This window comes from Idiotropiscis lumnitzeri, chromosome 4 (genome assembly GCF_059441095.1).
Source record: "Idiotropiscis lumnitzeri isolate Australia: NSW breed Sydney's pygmy pipehorse chromosome 4, RoL_Ilum_1.0, whole genome shotgun sequence".
Classification (NCBI taxonomy): domain Eukaryota; kingdom Metazoa; phylum Chordata; class Actinopteri; order Syngnathiformes; family Syngnathidae; genus Idiotropiscis; species Idiotropiscis lumnitzeri.
The window spans coordinates 23,382,512-23,400,455 of NC_142394.1; the positions used below are offsets into that span (position 1 = coordinate 23,382,512).

Genomic DNA, 17,944 nt, shown 5'->3' on the forward strand with positions numbered 1-17,944 from the left:
AAAAAACACTCCTCTTTTGTCTGCTCCTTGGCCTCCTCTATTCATTCTATAAGTGTGTAAGCGTGTTTCACAAACGTCGACCATGGCGAGTTTTTGGCGTTCCTTGTTTCCTTATATGGCGATAAGCGTCGGGAGGCCACGCCCCTCCGCGTGGCCGAGCGAGGCGCGTGCACAGACCAACGTTCACTTCCAAATAAGGAAGTGAGTTCAACGAAAACCCGCAGAGGGGAAGGAGACATGACTGGCCAGAGAGAAACAGGGAGAGGGAGAGAGAGAGAAAAAGAAAGGGGCTGGATAATAGACAAATGAACGCCTCTCGGTCTCGTTCAAACGTCCCTCTGACGTTCAGCTAGGTCCAAACACAACGCCTGATTTGTTACTGTAAAAAAAAAAAATACAACTCTCACATCTTGCTCCGGGCAGCTTGTTTGCTAAAATAGAATAAATAAAATATAATTTTGTCTGACAGCCGTAATCACTGTCAAGATATAAAATGACTTATTTTTATTTCTAATTGAATTTATCACCTCTATATTTACAGCACTCGTTATGTGACTCAGTATTTTGTATTTTTGTGTTTGACACAACACCACCACAGTCAATTTTTTAAAACCGTTATTTATCTAAAAGAAAGCCCAATGAGCTCAGATCAGAATGTCTTTCACGGGGGAACACATAGACACCGCCCATAATAAGAACTACGCAATAATTAATGTGAAAACACCTGTCTAAATGTTGTATGTTTTTGTGAATTTATTTAAAAAAAACTCCCGTACCCCTTTTGTTTGACAACCACAAACGCTATCAGTCAGACAAACAACAAATCAAATATTTGTTTTCAAATGTAACTACCCTAAATCCCACGCTACAAATTGGTTTTACAGAAATAACATTTCGGTGTTCCAAATAATAAATGGAAAATTTTCACAGTCTGACATCGGGAGCGGGGTACGGGGGGTGGGGGCTACGGGCTCGAGCACGGCTCTCACGCTTTCAAGCTCGCGCACGTCAGCGCGTTCACGCCGTAACCAGAGCGAGCTGGACCAAGTCTTCATCATCATCATCATCAGACCTCCATTCAATTTCTGGCCAGACGCTGACCAACTCAGAGCTACAACAATGGTACGTTTAACGACGCTTTACACAACATTTGACCTGTTTTGTGTACTGGGGTTAAATTGAAACGAAAGCGTTTTACGAAGATAAATCCACCGCGACCCCAATTTACTCCTTCCAAAAAGATAAAAGCTGTTAGTTTTAGCATCGAGCCCCATAGAGAGCCACAGAAGCTAGCTTTATCGGGACCCTCCTTCCAACGATGTGTTTGTAAGTCGTGTTAATTATTCAAAATTGCTTCGTGGTAAAAGTGGGACTTAAATTTTAGGATTTGGGGGGCCTTTTCAAAACGTTCACGGCCTGACGCGCCTGGCGCCATTTCGCCCATTTCCGTGATTCGTCCGACATTAAAGGCTTTTTTTTTAACAAAGCCTTTTGGCCGCACTACTTCGCGTTTGTTGAGAAAACGACGAATCATCCCCGGTTGTCATGGCTGTGCTGCATCTTTGTGTTATTTGGCCGCGGGGCTCGGTGATGTTTCGTGTCGGGCTGGCAGGTGCAAAGCGAGCGAAGCGCCCGCATCTAACAAAGCTAACGGTATTGTTAGCATGCTAAGCTAACGCCTTCACATCCATTACGGCTGCGCGAGCTGCGATTTTTTTTTTCCTTATTTTTTTTCTATGCCTTCTTTGTCTCGTTTGATGTTAACTCGACTATACACAGCCACGGGCCTTCCAGCATGGTTAGCGAGGTGCTGTCGACGACGGGCGGAAATTAGTTTATAAAAAGCAAACCCCCCAAAAAAGAAAAACTGTATTGCTTTGTATACACGGCGAAATGCTCATAAATGGAGCGTCGCTTTTTTTGTATAGGAAGCCAGCGTCCACGCGTCACGTGTGCTGCATTCACGGCCCCACCCTGAATTTGGTGCAAAGAGCATCCTATGTTAACCAAACCTTATCATGTAATCGCCTAATAAATATCAAATTGGAGACTTGTTTCACCACGTATTTACTCGCTTGTAGTGGACATCGAGGCGAATTATGAAGCCTTATATAAGCCGGTTTTAGCAGCGGAAGCTAAAAGGCCGCCGCTTCCGGATCGTCATTGCGCATCTTCCCTTTTTTTTTTTTTTTTGCGGCGCAGTCTGTACTTCTCCGCGTGCACGTCACGCCATTTGAGGCGAGCACACGTATGGCAAGATGCATTTCTTGTACACATTTAATATCCAAGTTGTTGTATTCATAACTTTCTTTGTCCTCACTAGGATCATCGAGTTAAGCAAAAAAAATCAAATAAAATGTAAAACTGTAGTGCATGTGCATTTTGAAAAATGCTAATTTTCTGCCACCTCGCTGTTTGTAAAACTGGGCCTGTCGAATTCAGAGCTTTGGATTCAATTCCGCAGCATAGCAGCATGATAAACCAAAGTAATTTTGAAACATTTTTGGAAAACAAAAATAATTTGAACAAGAGCCCGGTAACCTTGATTAAATTTATGTGGATGACATGGTGATTGAGAATCGACGCAACTGTAAAGAAAAATATTTTCCCATTGCTATTGTAACTGCAAGTTAAAAATGGCATGGGTATTTTTGCTATTTGCTTAACAATCTCCTTTTATGCAATTTACTCAATATGTACACATTGAGTGTTCATAGACAAATACATACTTATATGTAAAGCTGTTGGAGCGTTTATTGGCCATCTACAAAAATAGTGTTTTGTGTCACTAGTAAGATGCCTGATCCGCTGACAACTTGAGTGTGTTGACTGTAATTTTGTGAATTTACAGGAGACTGAAAAACTTTTATGGCATTATGCAATCAATGGTGATCTAAGTTTAAACAGCTCAAGTGTTACAGTCATGTCCTGAAAGATTCCTCTTCTACTAACAAAGCGGATGCACCGGTTCCCAAGCTGTTTAGTGGACGATCTACTTGGAAGTTGTCCTTGACTTGGACCAATTTTCATTTGTCGCTTCTGCTACACCTAAAATGGCAAAGCTAGCCCTCTTGAGTGTTTGGTTGCTCTGCTATATGTTACTAGTGAATCCAACGGAGTCCTACTTGTGCCACTCATGACATTAGGAAATTATACTAGTCAACACCTACCACTTGCAGAGTACATGTTGTTGTGCCCAAAATGTCAACCCGTTTACAGTTTTGCCTCAATAGTAGTGTCATGTAGTTGTCCTACTGGACAAAGTAGCAGCGTACAAGTGCATAGACTTAAATGAGAGATATCAAATAGATTGACTAAATGCTCTAACAGTTTGCCAGGAAGCTCGAGCATTTATTTGCGGCATATTTGTTTCCATTAATATGATGTGGAAACAATTTCCTTGACTGGATAAATAGTGTCTCACATTTGTACTCTAAGTACAAGGTGGGAAGTGTAATATTGTTGTTGATGAGTAATGGTACATTCTAATATGTCCAGTGAATGAATAAAACGGTTCATCACAATTTCAGAGATTGTTTTATTGCATTTTGGTGATGTTGCCCAATGAAAGTTGCTGGTTGTGTAAAGTGAGGGCATTTCTGGTCAACTTCCATTCAGTTGTCAGGATCTCAAATGTGAACTTGTCACTTGGACCTTGCCCTCATCGCCAAGGATCTCCAGGAGTCTGATTAGATTAGCAATTCAAATTTACTGCAGTCACTTTATGGTGCTGTTTGATTGCGACTAAAGCAAAAACAAATTTTAGAATCAGGCATTGAACAAATGCTGTCTTATTGTCTTTGTTTTATGATTCAGAGATTTAAAAAAAAAAATAGATGAGATGTAAATATGACGGCGACTTGTGATGCACTTCATTTTGTTTATTGGGCAAGATGACAGCCAAATACAAAATAATGCTTGCAAAGAGCATGAAAAGAAAACATACACTGAATGACTGCGCAGTAAATTCGATGTTGCTCACTTGGCCACGCCCTTTTAAGACGCATGATAACACGACTGCAACAATGTGTGTGACTTTTGTCTTGGCTACCTCAGTACATTTCTCTACATTCTATTTTGTGTGTATTGATAATTTGCAATCTAGTTAATTCATTCCATACCTATGCTTGTACCTCAAATCTTGTCCGGTTGAATGAATGCAAACACAATGTGTTTCAGCCATCTGAAAAAGCTCCCAAAATTCATTTTAATGTCCCACTCCCTCCGTGCCACCTGCTGATATTATCCTTTCAGTGCAACGAAACCAATGTGAATTGACGATTACTGGATGTTGTGGAGTTTGCTGGCACCAAGTGGTGTGTTTCTGAAATAGAGCATTCCCATCTCAAGACAGAAAATAGGTCAGGTTGCAAATGGCCAATTCTTATCATGCTTTTATGAATGTGTGGGTTCCTTTCTAGTTAAGTCCACCATTTGAGAATGAATCATTTGAATCATTCCCACTTCCTTTCCACCCTCAGCAAACATGATTGTCACACTTTAGCGCCTCTCTTGATTGTGTTTCTTTTCTTTTCTTTCCTGCCTTGTTTCCTTTTTTTTCTTTGTCCATTAGCTCTCCTGCCTCCCTTCCCCCCATTGACACATGCAGGCTCACACACATTTGGTGGCGTCCTCCTCATGACACGTTTTCCCTGAAATGAATTGGCTTAAGCAGAGTCAGCAGACGCAGCGGCGTGAGTGGAGGGAGCATATGGGACTCGTCAGTGGGCCAGACAGAAGCGCCATTGTGGGCCACTTGAGCCCTGTATGGCATGCCTTAGCTTAGCGTAGTTAGCATAGTCTCCGTCCTCACCTCGCCCGCATGGTCGGGCAATGGAGGTGGAGTCTTTGTGTGAATGCTCTTCAGCTTTGTTAGTTATTGCTTGTTTGTCCACATTTCTCAATAGGGAAAAAAATCCAATGTTGAATGTGTTAAATGTTATGAGAGCGCACAAATATTATTAGCTAGCATGCTAATATTAGTGCTAGGAATTTTTTTTGCTTCGTAACCAAAGCAACCATTTAGACTTTTGTTATTGTCCTAGATTTTTTAAAATTATTTACATAAAATAATAATTATAAAAATATAACAAGTCTGTTCTCTCAATTCAAGCTATCTGATGACGAGAGCTGTTTGATACCAACTTTTTCCCCTTCAGACCGATAGTAATCAGTATTGCATACCCACTGATGCCTGACAACTTGAAATTAGTTGTCTGTTGACCATCATCACCTGGATGGCTAAGAATATACACAGTCATGTATTTAAAAAAAAAAAAAGCATTTTACAAAGAACGTTGCCATTTTTTATTGACATTGTTAGTTAAACGACTGGCTGACTATGGTGACTGACAGCACATTAAGCTTGCTGTTGCTTGTTTCTTAAAACTAAACTGAAGTGGGCTCCTCCTCTTGGTTCTATTTTTCTGTGTGACTCTGTGGAAACAGTTGTGTGACGTTTTACTTGAGTCGTGTCTGCCCGGCCATTTTGTCCCACGGCCAACAGCCGGTCACGGCCACACCTCAGCAGAGTCACATGCAGCCGTCGGGCTCTTGCTTGTCCTTTTTTCTTCCAACCCGACTTTATTATGGGCCATGCAACACTGTGGCGATTGTTTGCTTTCAAGGCAACGATGATTCAGAACGTCCTTATTTTTCTTGGCCACATATTGGCTGCAACATCGTAAAGTCGTACCTGCTGTTTGGGTCGTCTGGGCGGCATGTTCGGCTGATTCGACATGTAGATTTGCGTCGGGCCAAATCACTGTGATTGGCTGTTCAGCTAGCGAATCAGTGCACTGGACAAGAACGGGAAGTGACGAAAGCGGGCAAACACTAAAATTCGAAGCTATTCCTCTAGAACAAATACAAAAATTTTTCATCTCCTCTATGGACATAATACCTGGTTGGACAGAAGAGTGGTAGACAAAGTAAATACTCTCATTCAACAAAGTCAGCTGTTACTGGACATCATGTGAAAGGCCACACAGTCGTTTTTTTGTGGCGTGTTCACCGGTCCGATCTGAAGGCCGACGCGACAGTTGGCCATGACGGCGGATTGGTCTTTTAGGTAGTGTAAAATATCCTAAACTTCTTATGCCGCAAGTACTCCAAGTTCTCAAATTATTTGGTAGGGATTTGTTAGTGGGTTTAAATAAGATTAATAAGGTTTAATATTTCACAAGGTCATCAATTTTAAAATCGTATCAAAGAATGAATGGACATTAGTATGTGCTAGAAATTCAGCCTTATTTTTTCCCTATACTTTGTGGCGGGATTGAGAAATACTATAATGTTCCAAGAGCCATATGATTTCTAGCATTTGTTTGATTTAGTCACAGTGAGAGTCTTTTGGAAATTTTGAGTTCTCATATGTCTGATGTGGGCATTCCTCCACAACTTTTCAAACAACGATTTGATGCGATCACAATTTGTTTTCGTGGCCTAACTTTGAGTAACCCCAAATCCACATCCTAATTTGATGTCCTATTCCTACCGCAGGCCTCAGGTGTGAAAGTAACAGATGAAGTGATCGCTGTCTTCAACGACATGAAGGTGCGCAAGGCCCAGGCCAACGAGGAGGAGAAGCTGAGGAGGAAGAAGGCCATCCTCTTCTGCTTGAGCAAGGACTTGAAGAACATCGTGTTGGATGACGGCAAGGAGATCCTGCTGGGTGACCTGGGCACCACCGTGCCGGACCCCTACCAGCACTTTGTCAAGATGCTGCCGCCTGACGACTGCCGCTACGCCCTCTACGACGCCACCTATGAGACCAAAGAGACCAAGAAGGAGGACCTGGTCTTCATCTTTTGGTGAGGCTTTTAACCTGCTTGGGTGAAATCTGGGCACAGATGCATGTGCAGTGCCACTTAGTGAATCAATTCTAACATAAATCCCAAACTTCCAGTTTTTAATTAACCTCACTCCCAAAAAAATACATGCTTGTATGATACTTCCCAACACCTGCAACTTGCAGCGAATTTTGGTAAATGCGTCCAATTCTCGTCAACAGGGTTCTTTGCCTCCAAGATGCCCACAAAGCTCTACTTTTGTCTAAATGAAGCTCCTCAACTCATAGCAGTGCCTTATCGCCAGGATGGCAGCAAAACACTACAGTTGTACAAAGATGATGTCAGGATAATATTTTTATTGCTTTGGCCTGAGCAAAAAACAGCAAATGGGTGAAATTTTCACGGAACAAAAGAATTATGTCACAGTTTTGAAAAGACCAGTTTTGGATAAAGCACCACCCATCGTTGCGGCATAATAGTCTAATTTTGATGTCAGTTTTTGGGGCTAGAGACATGGATGGTTGCCTCCAAATTTTGCATGCTGAAATTCTGCAATTTCCAATTCTGAGATTTTATGACAGTTTATAATTTGAGTATTTACTTTTCTCAGGGCTCCTGATAGTGCCCCCCTGAAGAGCAAGATGATCTACGCCAGCTCAAAAGATGCCATCAAGAGAAAGTTCGAAGGTCAGTACAAACCCCTTCAGTTTGTAAACAATGTAAGATAATTTATGAGCGCGGCTAAGCTGGAGCCAAAACCAGCATGCTCGCTTGAATGAAAATACCAATTGGCATATTTGGACAGCATTATTTACGTCGTGATGGACACGGAAAACGGTCATTTGAGTCAGCACTCTATTTTCATGACCAGAAGTTGCACTCTCCCGAACAAGTGTATAAGGCTCGCTGTAATATTGGTAAAACATGCGCTAGTCAGAACATACATTAGCATGCATAGTTGCCTTTATCAGTTGATGTTGATAAATGTCATCCTAAATGACTGAAATGTCTTTTTAAACTTGACCTACTGTGTTACCCTTCAAAATAAATGTCTTAATGATCATTTGGGTACACAGAAATATCAATTGTCAAGCAATAACTAGACCTGCCAGGTTAGCCTTTTTAAACCACATGTGGCAAAGCCTCTTTACCTTCCGCTGACAACCCAGGCTAAGCTTAGCTGCTTCGCGACATGCAAAGATATGACCGGAATGGACAGTTGGTGACCATGCCTGCACATTGAGCGATTTGGTGTACTGACGCACTGCGCTGGCAAACGATGACCCTGTATTGGGTTTTGAGGCTCCACATACAGTAGATTTTACTGGATCGTTTATTCAACCCAAAAAATAAAACAAACCGGGGGAAAAAAAGTCAAGGAAGGAAGATTCTGATTACCATGAAGAGAGGAATTGTTCGCATTTTGTTTAATTCCCTGCCCAGTTGACCATTTCATAGCCGGGTACAAATGAAATTATAAATGTACTTAACTAGTGTTGTAGAACCCAATTCAGGTGTGCATAAACTGTGTGTTTGTTTGTGTGTGATAGCTTGTGGTGTTTTAATGACACTGTCATGCCATTTCAAATCACCCCAACGCCAAGTGGCTGACTGTCAGCGACTCATGACTCATGGAAACTAGTTGGCGTACTCGGCGCTGCTTGGCCGTTCTTGTCAGGTTCCACTGCATCTGTGTGCCATGGGCTTAGTAGTGATGAAATGCTAACATGCCTTTTTAAGCTGTGCGATGGCGCCGCCTTATGACATTTTAAAGTGAAGTAGAAAGCACAAAAGTAATATGCTTTTGGGACATACTTGTTTTTGCCCGCCATGAGACGTTTGGGGAAACTCTGAGTCCGAGGTGAGGGGAACCGATGTCGGCAGTAGAGTATTTTCTTGCCGTTTGGCTGATCAGATTTCTCTGTGCCTTAAGTTTAGGAGCCAGGTGCCTTTCTGTGGTTTTGGTTGCTCAGCAAGCACAGAAGCCCAAGTTTCACCTTCGCTTCCTCTTCGCCGCTTCAACTGGAGTGTGCACATCTTCATGTGTTGCAACTGATGCTGGATCATTTTACCGTCTGCAGCACATGTGCGCGGGCGGGTTAATGCTTCAGACCAGGAAGTCGTTAGCACTCAGGACAGGTTGCCTGTTTTTTCACTGAAGCTTTTCCAGTTAAAGGACAGACTCTGTCAGGGCTTTCCAAAGTCCTGCCCGCTTTAGCAAAATTATAAATCTTAACAATCATCGTTTGAAAGATTGACCATGAAAAAGTGGCTTAAAGAGTAAAAAAAAAAAGTAGCCAATACTTCATCAATTCGGCTAATGAGCACAAATCGGGTGGGCGGGTCTATCATTACAGGACACAAAAAAGGAAGGAACAGTGTCTGAATTTGAACAGGAAGTAAACCATTTTGTGACTGCTATATACACATCTCCCCCCACCTCCTTCTCTCTCATCTTCTCACTGTGACGTGCACGCACTCATGGCCAACAACGAGGTGCTCCAAAGATGACATTTCTAGGTGTAGACTTGCAGATTTGGCTCTGTGGCTAACTGCACATAACAAATGATGCAAACCAAAGTGTTGTTATATAGCGGGAGTGGAGCCATGGGACCCATCTTAACCAAGCCCCAAAATATCAGAAGAACTGAAATTCTAATGCCTTTAAAAAATCTATCATGCCTTTAGTCCAATGTGCACACATCCCAACTTTTGTCTTTTTCTTTCCTTCCTGTCAGGAATCAAGCATGAGTGGCAGGTGAATGGTTTGGAAGACCTGAAAGACCGGCACACCCTGGCGGAAAAGCTGGGCGGCAACTCAGTAGTCAGCCTGGAGGGTTGCCCTATATAAATATCAGCCCTCACCCCCTTTCCCTCCCCTAAGCCCCTTTCCCTATTTTCTGGCTTCAGTGGAGGCCTTTCAGACACATCTGTCGGGTTTAGCTGTTCGTTCCAGTTTGGTTTGGAGAAGGGCAATGAATAAAACAGAAGAATCCGAACCAGCAGTTTGTGGGATATATTGCGGGTGGGCCTGGGCGGGGGTGCCAGCGACAGTTCACACATGAAAGGTGATTAATTGCAAAATCCAGACTGTCATTCCAGTTAAAGAATATGAACAAAACGCAAAGATGAAAAAGAAAAGGTTAAATTGAGTAAAGGATGTTGTGATGTTTCAAGATACAGGGGTGGGTTTGTTCCATTTTGAATGGGACACGGATCGACAAATGTTAGCTTTCCAACCATTCTGCTTTTTATTTCATACATTTTTTTTTTTTTGCCAAACTTGTACTAAAGTTTTGTAACTGTAGTTAAGATCAGGTTTAATGTCAACTAATTCACACTCTGGATTGCTCAAGACGTATCAAACGTTCTCTTGGACAACATGGTTTAATATATATACAGTATATATGCATTTTTCTGTTTTGAACATGCAAAACTCAAATTTAAGTGGTTCCCTTTCATTTCTAATTTCCTGTTCTGAGAATGGCATTTGATGTAATTCACACATTCCTCAAACCTTTTTTTTTTTCTTCAAACCAGGATCTCCTCATTAGGAAAGACAAAATGTTGGCATTATGATGGTCTTGATGGAGAGCGACATGTAAATGAAACACCGGTGGTCAGATTTGAGACTGAATATTGAATGGTGGATGTTTTGTATCGTCTCCTATCTCTAATAAAAAAAAGCACTAAACTCCTGACAGTGGGTTGATATTCTTGTACACTAAATTGCCTCAGCTCACAATGCAAGTTGTTACGCAGAATTTGATTAAAATGTGTTTCACTTGAGGTGTAACTAATTGACTGAAAACTGATCAAAAATATTTTAACTCAATAGCACAAATCATCAGAATTTCAACCTCTCAAAAATCTCTCCCTGAAGGCGAACTTGATTTTTGTTTAATCCAAGCGAGACATAACACAACTTCTTGACCACATGAGGGCGCCAGAGCACCACTCTTAAACCCTGCTCAACAGACGACTCCAGTGCTGTCATAGAAATCTCTTTATTAAAATATATCAAGCATTTCTTCAAAAAATAAAGTTAACATTCTTTCTCTCAAGCTCCTAACATTCTTCTTTCCAGATGAAAAATATGTAGTCAATCCTGGATTGATGTTGAATCAATCTTTAGCTGTTTTCTCGACAAAGAAAAATTAAATCGATATAGACCTCCACAAGAAGTGATTCTAACCTTGGAAAGATGTTAATACTATACAGTAGAAAAAACTGGTGGTGGTTGAGCAGGGTACACGCACGCATACCGATAACGATGATACTGAGCTTTCAATCAAAATCAGTGAGGGCCGGAGTCTTAATGTCTGAACGGCCCGTCAATTTGATGTTTATGATCGTGAATCCTAATGTCAACACAGAGTTCATCTGAGTAACAGACTCAGTGATTATGACTTGAAATTGAAATATTACCAATTAAGTTGACTGCGCACAATGAAAATCGGGTCCGATTGTCAAATGTCTACAAGATTTTCCTGAGCGATTATTTTGTGGCGTGTGTTGAGTGATTTTTTTTTTCCCCCTCCCTGTTCTGCTGGGAAAAAAAAAATCATGCCGACAGCGATTTATTAGAGCAGTTAGTACACACATGCTGATTTCTTTTGTGTGGAGTCTCTCATTTCAAAAATCGGTGAAGCCGTTACAACAGGGTATGCGTGTACACCTGCTACTGACGGGTGTTCTCTCAAAAGCGAGTCCCTCCTTCTGCGCAGAGGTGTCAGTCCTGCGAACAGTCCAAACGATTTCCGTGCAGCCAGTAGCAAATCTGCGCAAACTTGAGTGGAGTGATACGCACGGCCACGTTGTAGTCACGATTCTCTCCGTCCACCTCCAGCCACTGATGCCCCGAAAAGATCCCGATGACTTTCCTTTCCCAGCGTTCCAAGGAGTTGTCCCACACGCGGCCGTAAACGCCCGACCCGCTGGCACCTGGCCGGGCATCGCAGTGCTGGTAGATCAGGTCGCTGGACTCTTCTTCCACCGGGCAAAAGCGATAGACCAGCTCTCCGGGTCGGTCGCTATCGAAACCCGAGAAGTGTATGCGGCGGCCGGCTAGGCCGTCGAGGGACGGCGCCACGGCCAGCTTCATGAAAGCCCGCCGGTGGGGCCAGCGCAGCTCCAGAAGGGCATAGTCGAAGTCCATGCTGAGCTCCTGGGGGCCTTGGATCCACCCCTTGGGGACTCGGGTGCGCCTCACCCGCACCCAGCGCACCATGGGCTTCTTCCCGGACAAGTTTTCCACTGCAGTCTGGTTGAGGGACGGCGGAATGAGGAAGCCCACCCGGAGCTTGCGCGCCCCCTTTACGTAATCCTTGCCATCATGGAGGCAGTGGGCAGCGGTCAGGACGTGCCAGCGGGAAACCAGGACCCCAGTGCAGCCCGTGGAGATGCGCACGGCCGCCGAGAACGGGTAGTCCAGCAGGAAGTTGTCTCCCTGGATGTTGAAGCGGCCGTCAGCACCGTAAATCTGCCGCCGAAGACGCCGGCGTCCGATCCTGCGGCTGGTTGTCGAATCCACGATCCCGGCGCCCTCCTCCTCTACGTCCACGGTGGTCAGTGTGCGAGAGCCGTCCCAGTAGAGTGTCTCGAAGGCCAGGTTGTCGGCGGCCTGATGGCTCGGTCCTCCTGCGTGGTGGAAGCAGCTCGAGTTGCAATGGGTGGTCAGGTCCAGATGAGGGCGGGCACTGAAGCGGGAGCGCACCAGAGGGGTTGGACGATGGGGGACCAGAGTGGGGACTGTGAGGTGTGTGGGTAGACGGTGGGGAGGCTCCAGGGAGGACGAGAGGAGAAGGAATGGCAGGAGGAGAAGAAGAGCTGGCAGGGGGCGGCGGCCACGCTCACTCATGGTGCTGCTGGAACAACACTGGCAACACACACACGTGCACACACACAGTAGTGCATTAGTTTTAAGTACTTTGTTATGCATTCACGAGGGAACAAGGGTCTGACTGACCTATTATACTTAGCTTGGTTAAAAACCAAACCCTTCATGTTGTAGGTCCCATACCTCGGTTAGGTTAGGTTTAAAAAACTGAAACCTTGCTTTCAGTGGTTCGGGTAAGGTTACCTGTCGGCTTACCTGTGCTCAAGTGGTTAGTGGGCTGTCACTTGTATCGCGCTTTTCCACCTTTTGTACTCAAAGCGCTTCACACTGATTCGTATACAACTTCTTAAGACGCAGCATACATCCCTACCTACCTACCTGTAGCTAGTTCGGGTTAGAAAATCTAACCCTTCTTTTCGGGTGTTAGGAGTAGGTTTCTTGCCTATTTATCCGGGTGAATGGTTAGCATTACCTACTCACCTATTTAGGATGTAGGGTTAAATAAACAAACCCTTCCTCTCAAGGGTAAGGTGACCTACCTTCCAACCTAAGCCACTCAGCATAACCTTTTCTCACAATGTTCCCAAACTGTAAAATCTACTCAAGTGTAAAAGCTCCAAAAGGCGTGTTAACAATGACCCACTTGTCCGTGTGCTATAGATTATCTGAGTAAAATAGGATTTCAAGGCAAATGCGCAAATAAGCACTTTTATGGACGTGTTTACATTCCAAAGAAACAAAGAGGAAGTCAAGTAACCTCAAAACAAGCTGTTTCTTTAAAAAGAACGCAAAAGAATGCCCAATCGCTCTTCGTGATCAACACAAACTCATGGCGTCTAACCGGCCTGGAACTGCTTGGTTATGTCCCATCTCCGTTAAAAAAAATCTGAGACATGTCCATGGTGTGGATTTCTCTGATGGATTACCAGGAGGACATTGCTCATGTGGAAGCGGCTTGAGGCACTGGTGCTATGAAGAGCCAAGGTGGGGCTAAGTGAAACCAGACAGGTTGAGACAAGGTGGCGGAAAAAAAAAAAGAACGTTATTTCTCACCAAGTGCAAGGGCGTGGCCTACGTAGGTTTACACTTTTCACACATAAAAAAAGACCCTTTAGTGAAATCCTCATAAAGGAGAGCTGTGAATGCAGAAAATTGAAAAAAAAACAAACAACAACAATAAACGGATCCAATCCAAATCAAGGCTGAGCCAACAGTGGACACTAAATTCCTTCTTTTGTTGGAGAGAGAGAGAAAGAGAGCGGGAGAGCAAACAAGTCAAGTTTTGTTTGAAGCGCTGCGTTTTTCTTCCACTCACTGTTCGACGGACATGGCATGCAAATACTGCCAAAAACAACCCAGTCAGAATAAAAACGATTCATTCTTTTTGCACATCTGCTTCTAATACACAATATTGCACTCCAGTCGCGTACGTGGAATTAACAAACTATACTGCACAATACGGTAGCCCACTTTGAGCTCATTTCATATTTATTTATTTATTTATTTATTTATTACGACTGGAAGACCTACATGCCCTCGCCTGTGAATCAATAAAGGGACTCATTATTTTAAATACAATATACTCGTGCGTATGTACTACAGCAAATTCTTTTGTACGTGACCAAAAAAACGAAAGTTTTTTTTTTTTACTATTAAAAAATGTGTTTGCTGTTTCTGTATTACTAAAAGAAGTGCGTGATTACTGCTGTCTCTCCATCCATAACTTTCAAGGTGTGCATGTAAAAGTTCACATTTATCAATGGCCGCTGAATGTACCACAGGTGAAAAGCGCAATAGGAAAAGTTTGTCACATAAAAAAAGACAGGTAGGTTTTTAAAAACAGAATAAAAATAAAAAGATAAAAAATAGTGTAATGTATATTACCTGGTTTATGAATGGGTGCCGTCCGTGTTTACATCCATTTCTGTCTTTTTTATTGCACGCATATGACGAGTGAACTGTGGATGGCTTCCCCGGTGCTGGTGTAACCTCCCCGGCAGGAAGGCAGCCGGTGCGGCGTTGGGTGGCTTCCTCTGTCCGTCCTGTTGCGCCTCGACGAGTATTGCAAATGACGCTCCGGAGTCCGCATGCACGCGCATCCACCCGAGTCCACTTGCGCGTGGAGCTTCGGGAGCGCCTGGTGCGCAGCTCGCGCTGGGTCCTAGCGCCATACGCTACATTATCTCGAATGAAGCCTCTAAGTAAGAAAAAAATGTAGTTCTGATTGATTTTTGGAGAATATTGTCTTTTTGTAGTCTTTTCAAAAACAAAATATGTATTATTAGAAGAGAATACAATAGTATTTTTGAAACTCACTGGTTCAAAACCACTTATCTTTTGTAAAACTAGGACATGAATACTAGGCTATAATGTTGAGAGACTATTTGGGATTTTTGTTGTTGTTGTTGTAGATCAAATTGAAGCGTACAAAAATAAGAAGACATCTCCCATTTGTGTGAAGTGAGTAAAACGTTTCTGTTCTTTTTTCAGGTAAAAGCTATCATTTTTTTAAATAAATGCATCTAGACACATATTGAGCAATTAATTAAGTGGATATTTTTTGGCGGGGGTGATATTTATTGAGACGGTTTTAACTCCAAGAAAATCATTTTGTAAAAAAAAAAATCACATAACTTTAAAGATTACACTGTATTATACATTGTAGATAAGAATTATAACAAGTGATTACAAACTCTTGAATTAAACCTTAACTTAAATGCACTTGATCAAGTCATAATATTAACCCTTCAAATAGGGAAACAAGTCAAACCCTGATTAAACAGAAGAAATTTCACAGTTGGACAACGTCCAACCGAGCAACGAGGTTGGCCACCTCACTTGACCTTGGCCTCCAGCTCCACTCGGAACATGTGCGAGCGAATGGAACACCAATGAATTTGGTTCACGTCACTCGGACACTCGCGAGGGGTCAGCAGGGCCAAAAAAGAGCGCCCGGTCACTGAGATGCAGCGCGCAGGAATGTCCACACGTCTCAAACCAAAAACACCAAGCAGGGTGCGCACAATACCGACCTTGTTGGACTGCACACACACGCACACACCAACACGCACTGACACTCACATTTTCTCTTTCTCTCGCTAACGCCACACTCTCACAAACACTTACATGCTCTCATTCACACACACACCACAAACACACACACACACACACACCCCGTTTCACATGCACACACACGGACACTCACACACTCATTCTAATGTTATCACTTTTTCTCATAAAAGCCACATAATCTCTATTTCACAATCTCTCATGTGCTCATTCATACACACCACACAAACCCACTCACACTGTTTCACATGTACACACACACACGTACTCTCATGCAATCTTTAATAAACATAAACTCTCGCAAACACACAAACCCACTTGCACTCTTACACCCACTCACTCAAGTTCTTATTCAATCGCACTCAACCACACGCTCTCATGACAGCATACTCTCTTACAAACTCTTAAACACACCACAAACTCCCACGTGTACACATTCTCTCATTCACAGCGCACACGCTCCCATTTACACACACAATCTCACACACTCACAAAAATACACAAAATGTCACTCACTCAAACACACAACTAGACACTTTCCCTTCACTCACTCACTCACTCACTCACTCGCAGGAAATTGAGGCCAAGACAACGTACTGTTCATGGTCCTCCCTGTTACTTTCCATAAAGTTGTTTGACATTTATTGGACATCCTACGGAAGCGGGAGCAATTGTCCTGCTTCTAAGGACAATGCACACTCGTGCACACAGACCACAAGCTGGATTTCCAGAATGTCAAATAAAGATTCAAAGGGCTTTGCATACAAATTGCACGCAGATGTGTTTTCCTTGTAAAACTGACAGTTCAGTCACGATCAACGCATGATCGCAATTAACACCCGCACGACTCATGGCCTTACTGCGGGTCCCAGTTGAAGTTTACTTGAAAATGAAACACTAAACAACAAGAATGAACTACATTGTCTTTTAATTCTTAAACTGTCTATATCTTAATGCTAATTACAACGTAAAACGCTATAGATGGGCTCTCAAATAGTATCATTGTCACAATAGTTGTATAAACCTTCAACCAATGGATATTTGAACAGAAACAGAAACACATGCAGACAGCCAACAAAACACTCGTGAATTACGACGAATATTACTGCGGCCTACAGAGGAGTAACTCGTAACCATTTCCATTTATGTATGCGTATTTCTATATTATACTGCCCCCAGGTGCTAAAGAAATTGCACAATATCCATAAAATCAGATAAAAGGATGTGACAAAACTGCATATTTTATTTAAGAAAATATTATGGAGGGCTACTTTTCTATAAAAAACAGGCAAACATTTTGTCGATTTTTGAGGGACTCTTGAACGGACTAATGTCATTTTCATTTATTTTAGTGCGGAAAGATTATTTGAGATATGCCATTATGGTAGAGTTGCTTGAGCATTTAAACTGTGCCCTTGGCAGACAGTTTATAATACATGTACTGGTACACACTTTGTTCTCGCAACTTTGGCTTCCTAGTGCAGAGATGGGCAACTACTGGGGGACCACAAAGGACGACACTTCCAAACCCAAAAGACTGAAATATTGACATTTTTATTGCATGCCCCTCTGGTGGATGGCTGTGTTTTTTAATATATAATATATATATATATATATATATATATATATATATATATATATATATATATATAATTTTTTTATTTATTTATTTATTTATTTTTACCAAACAATACTAACTGTGACATTTTATCATTTAAAAAAAATACTAAAACTAATAAAAAGATAAACTAAAAAGAAGCATTTTTGAAAAAAAAAACAAAAACTAACAAATCCACTCTGAAAAAAAAAATCTAAACAAAATCAAAACGAACTTTAATGACAAATCCAAAACTATGATGTGGTTGTCTATAGAAAGAAAACTGACTGGACTTTGTGAGCATCGTCTGTTTAAATAATTCTAAAGTATGGTTAATGACAAACAGCTGTTGTCTGATGAGTGAGTCATCTGCAAGCAGGTGAGTGAAACAGAAAAAAATGCTCAACACATTTCTGAGGTCTCCCTCCGTCTGTCGGACAGGATTTGTCTGCGAGCCCCCCCCACCCACACTTTCCAGCATGATTCATCGGAGAAAATAAGGAAACCCTGCGACGCGTTCACCTGAAGCAAGCAGCAGCTGTCACGTTCACAAAAGCGCCTCCGTTCATGCGGCGCAGAGAAAAGCCACCACGGAAACTTAACGTCAGCTTGTTTGACTTTCTGAAGGATGATTCCTTCCTCTCATTA

At 42.5% G+C, this 17,944-nt stretch overlaps 2 protein-coding genes across 3 annotated transcripts; one reads left to right on the forward strand and one right to left on the reverse strand.

The window, feature by feature from the left end:
- The first annotated feature begins 967 nt into the window (after positions 1-967).
- On the forward strand, positions 968-10,492 carry cfl1 (cofilin 1). The gene is made up of 4 exons (XM_088292534.1): positions 968-1,122; positions 6,502-6,812; positions 7,402-7,478; positions 9,530-10,492. The coding sequence occupies exons 1-4, from the start codon at positions 1,120-1,122 to the stop codon at positions 9,640-9,642; spliced, it is 504 nt and encodes a 167-aa protein (XP_088148660.1). The 5' UTR covers positions 968-1,119; the 3' UTR covers positions 9,643-10,492.
- Positions 10,493-10,782: 290 nt separating this feature from the next.
- Positions 10,783-14,731, reverse strand: prss23 (serine protease 23). 2 transcript variants are annotated; one of them, XM_088292532.1, is made up of 2 exons: positions 14,515-14,731; positions 10,783-12,669 (listed from the first exon to the last, which is right to left on the reverse strand). In XM_088292532.1, the coding sequence occupies exon 2, from the start codon at positions 12,649-12,651 to the stop codon at positions 11,524-11,526; it is 1,128 nt and encodes a 375-aa protein (XP_088148658.1). In that variant the 5' UTR covers positions 12,652-12,669; positions 14,515-14,731; the 3' UTR covers positions 10,783-11,523. The 2 variants fall into 2 exon arrangements, with proteins under 2 accessions (XP_088148658.1, XP_088148659.1); XM_088292533.1 differs by lacking the exon at positions 14,515-14,731 and adding an exon at positions 13,388-13,696.
- Between the last annotated feature and the right edge of the window lie 3,213 nt (positions 14,732-17,944).

Coding starts and splice junctions, on each gene's coding strand:
- cfl1 (XM_088292534.1), top strand. Junction 6,813..7,401: donor GACCTGGTCTTCATCTTTTG/GTGAGGCTTTTA, acceptor TACTTTTCTCAG/GGCTCCTGATAGTGCCCCCC. Junction 7,479..9,529: donor CATCAAGAGAAAGTTCGAAG/GTCAGTACAAAC, acceptor CCTTCCTGTCAG/GAATCAAGCATGAGTGGCAG.
- prss23 (XM_088292532.1), bottom strand. CDS start 12,651: ATGAGTGAGCGTGGCCGCCGCCCCCTGCCAGCTCTTCTTCTCCTCCTG.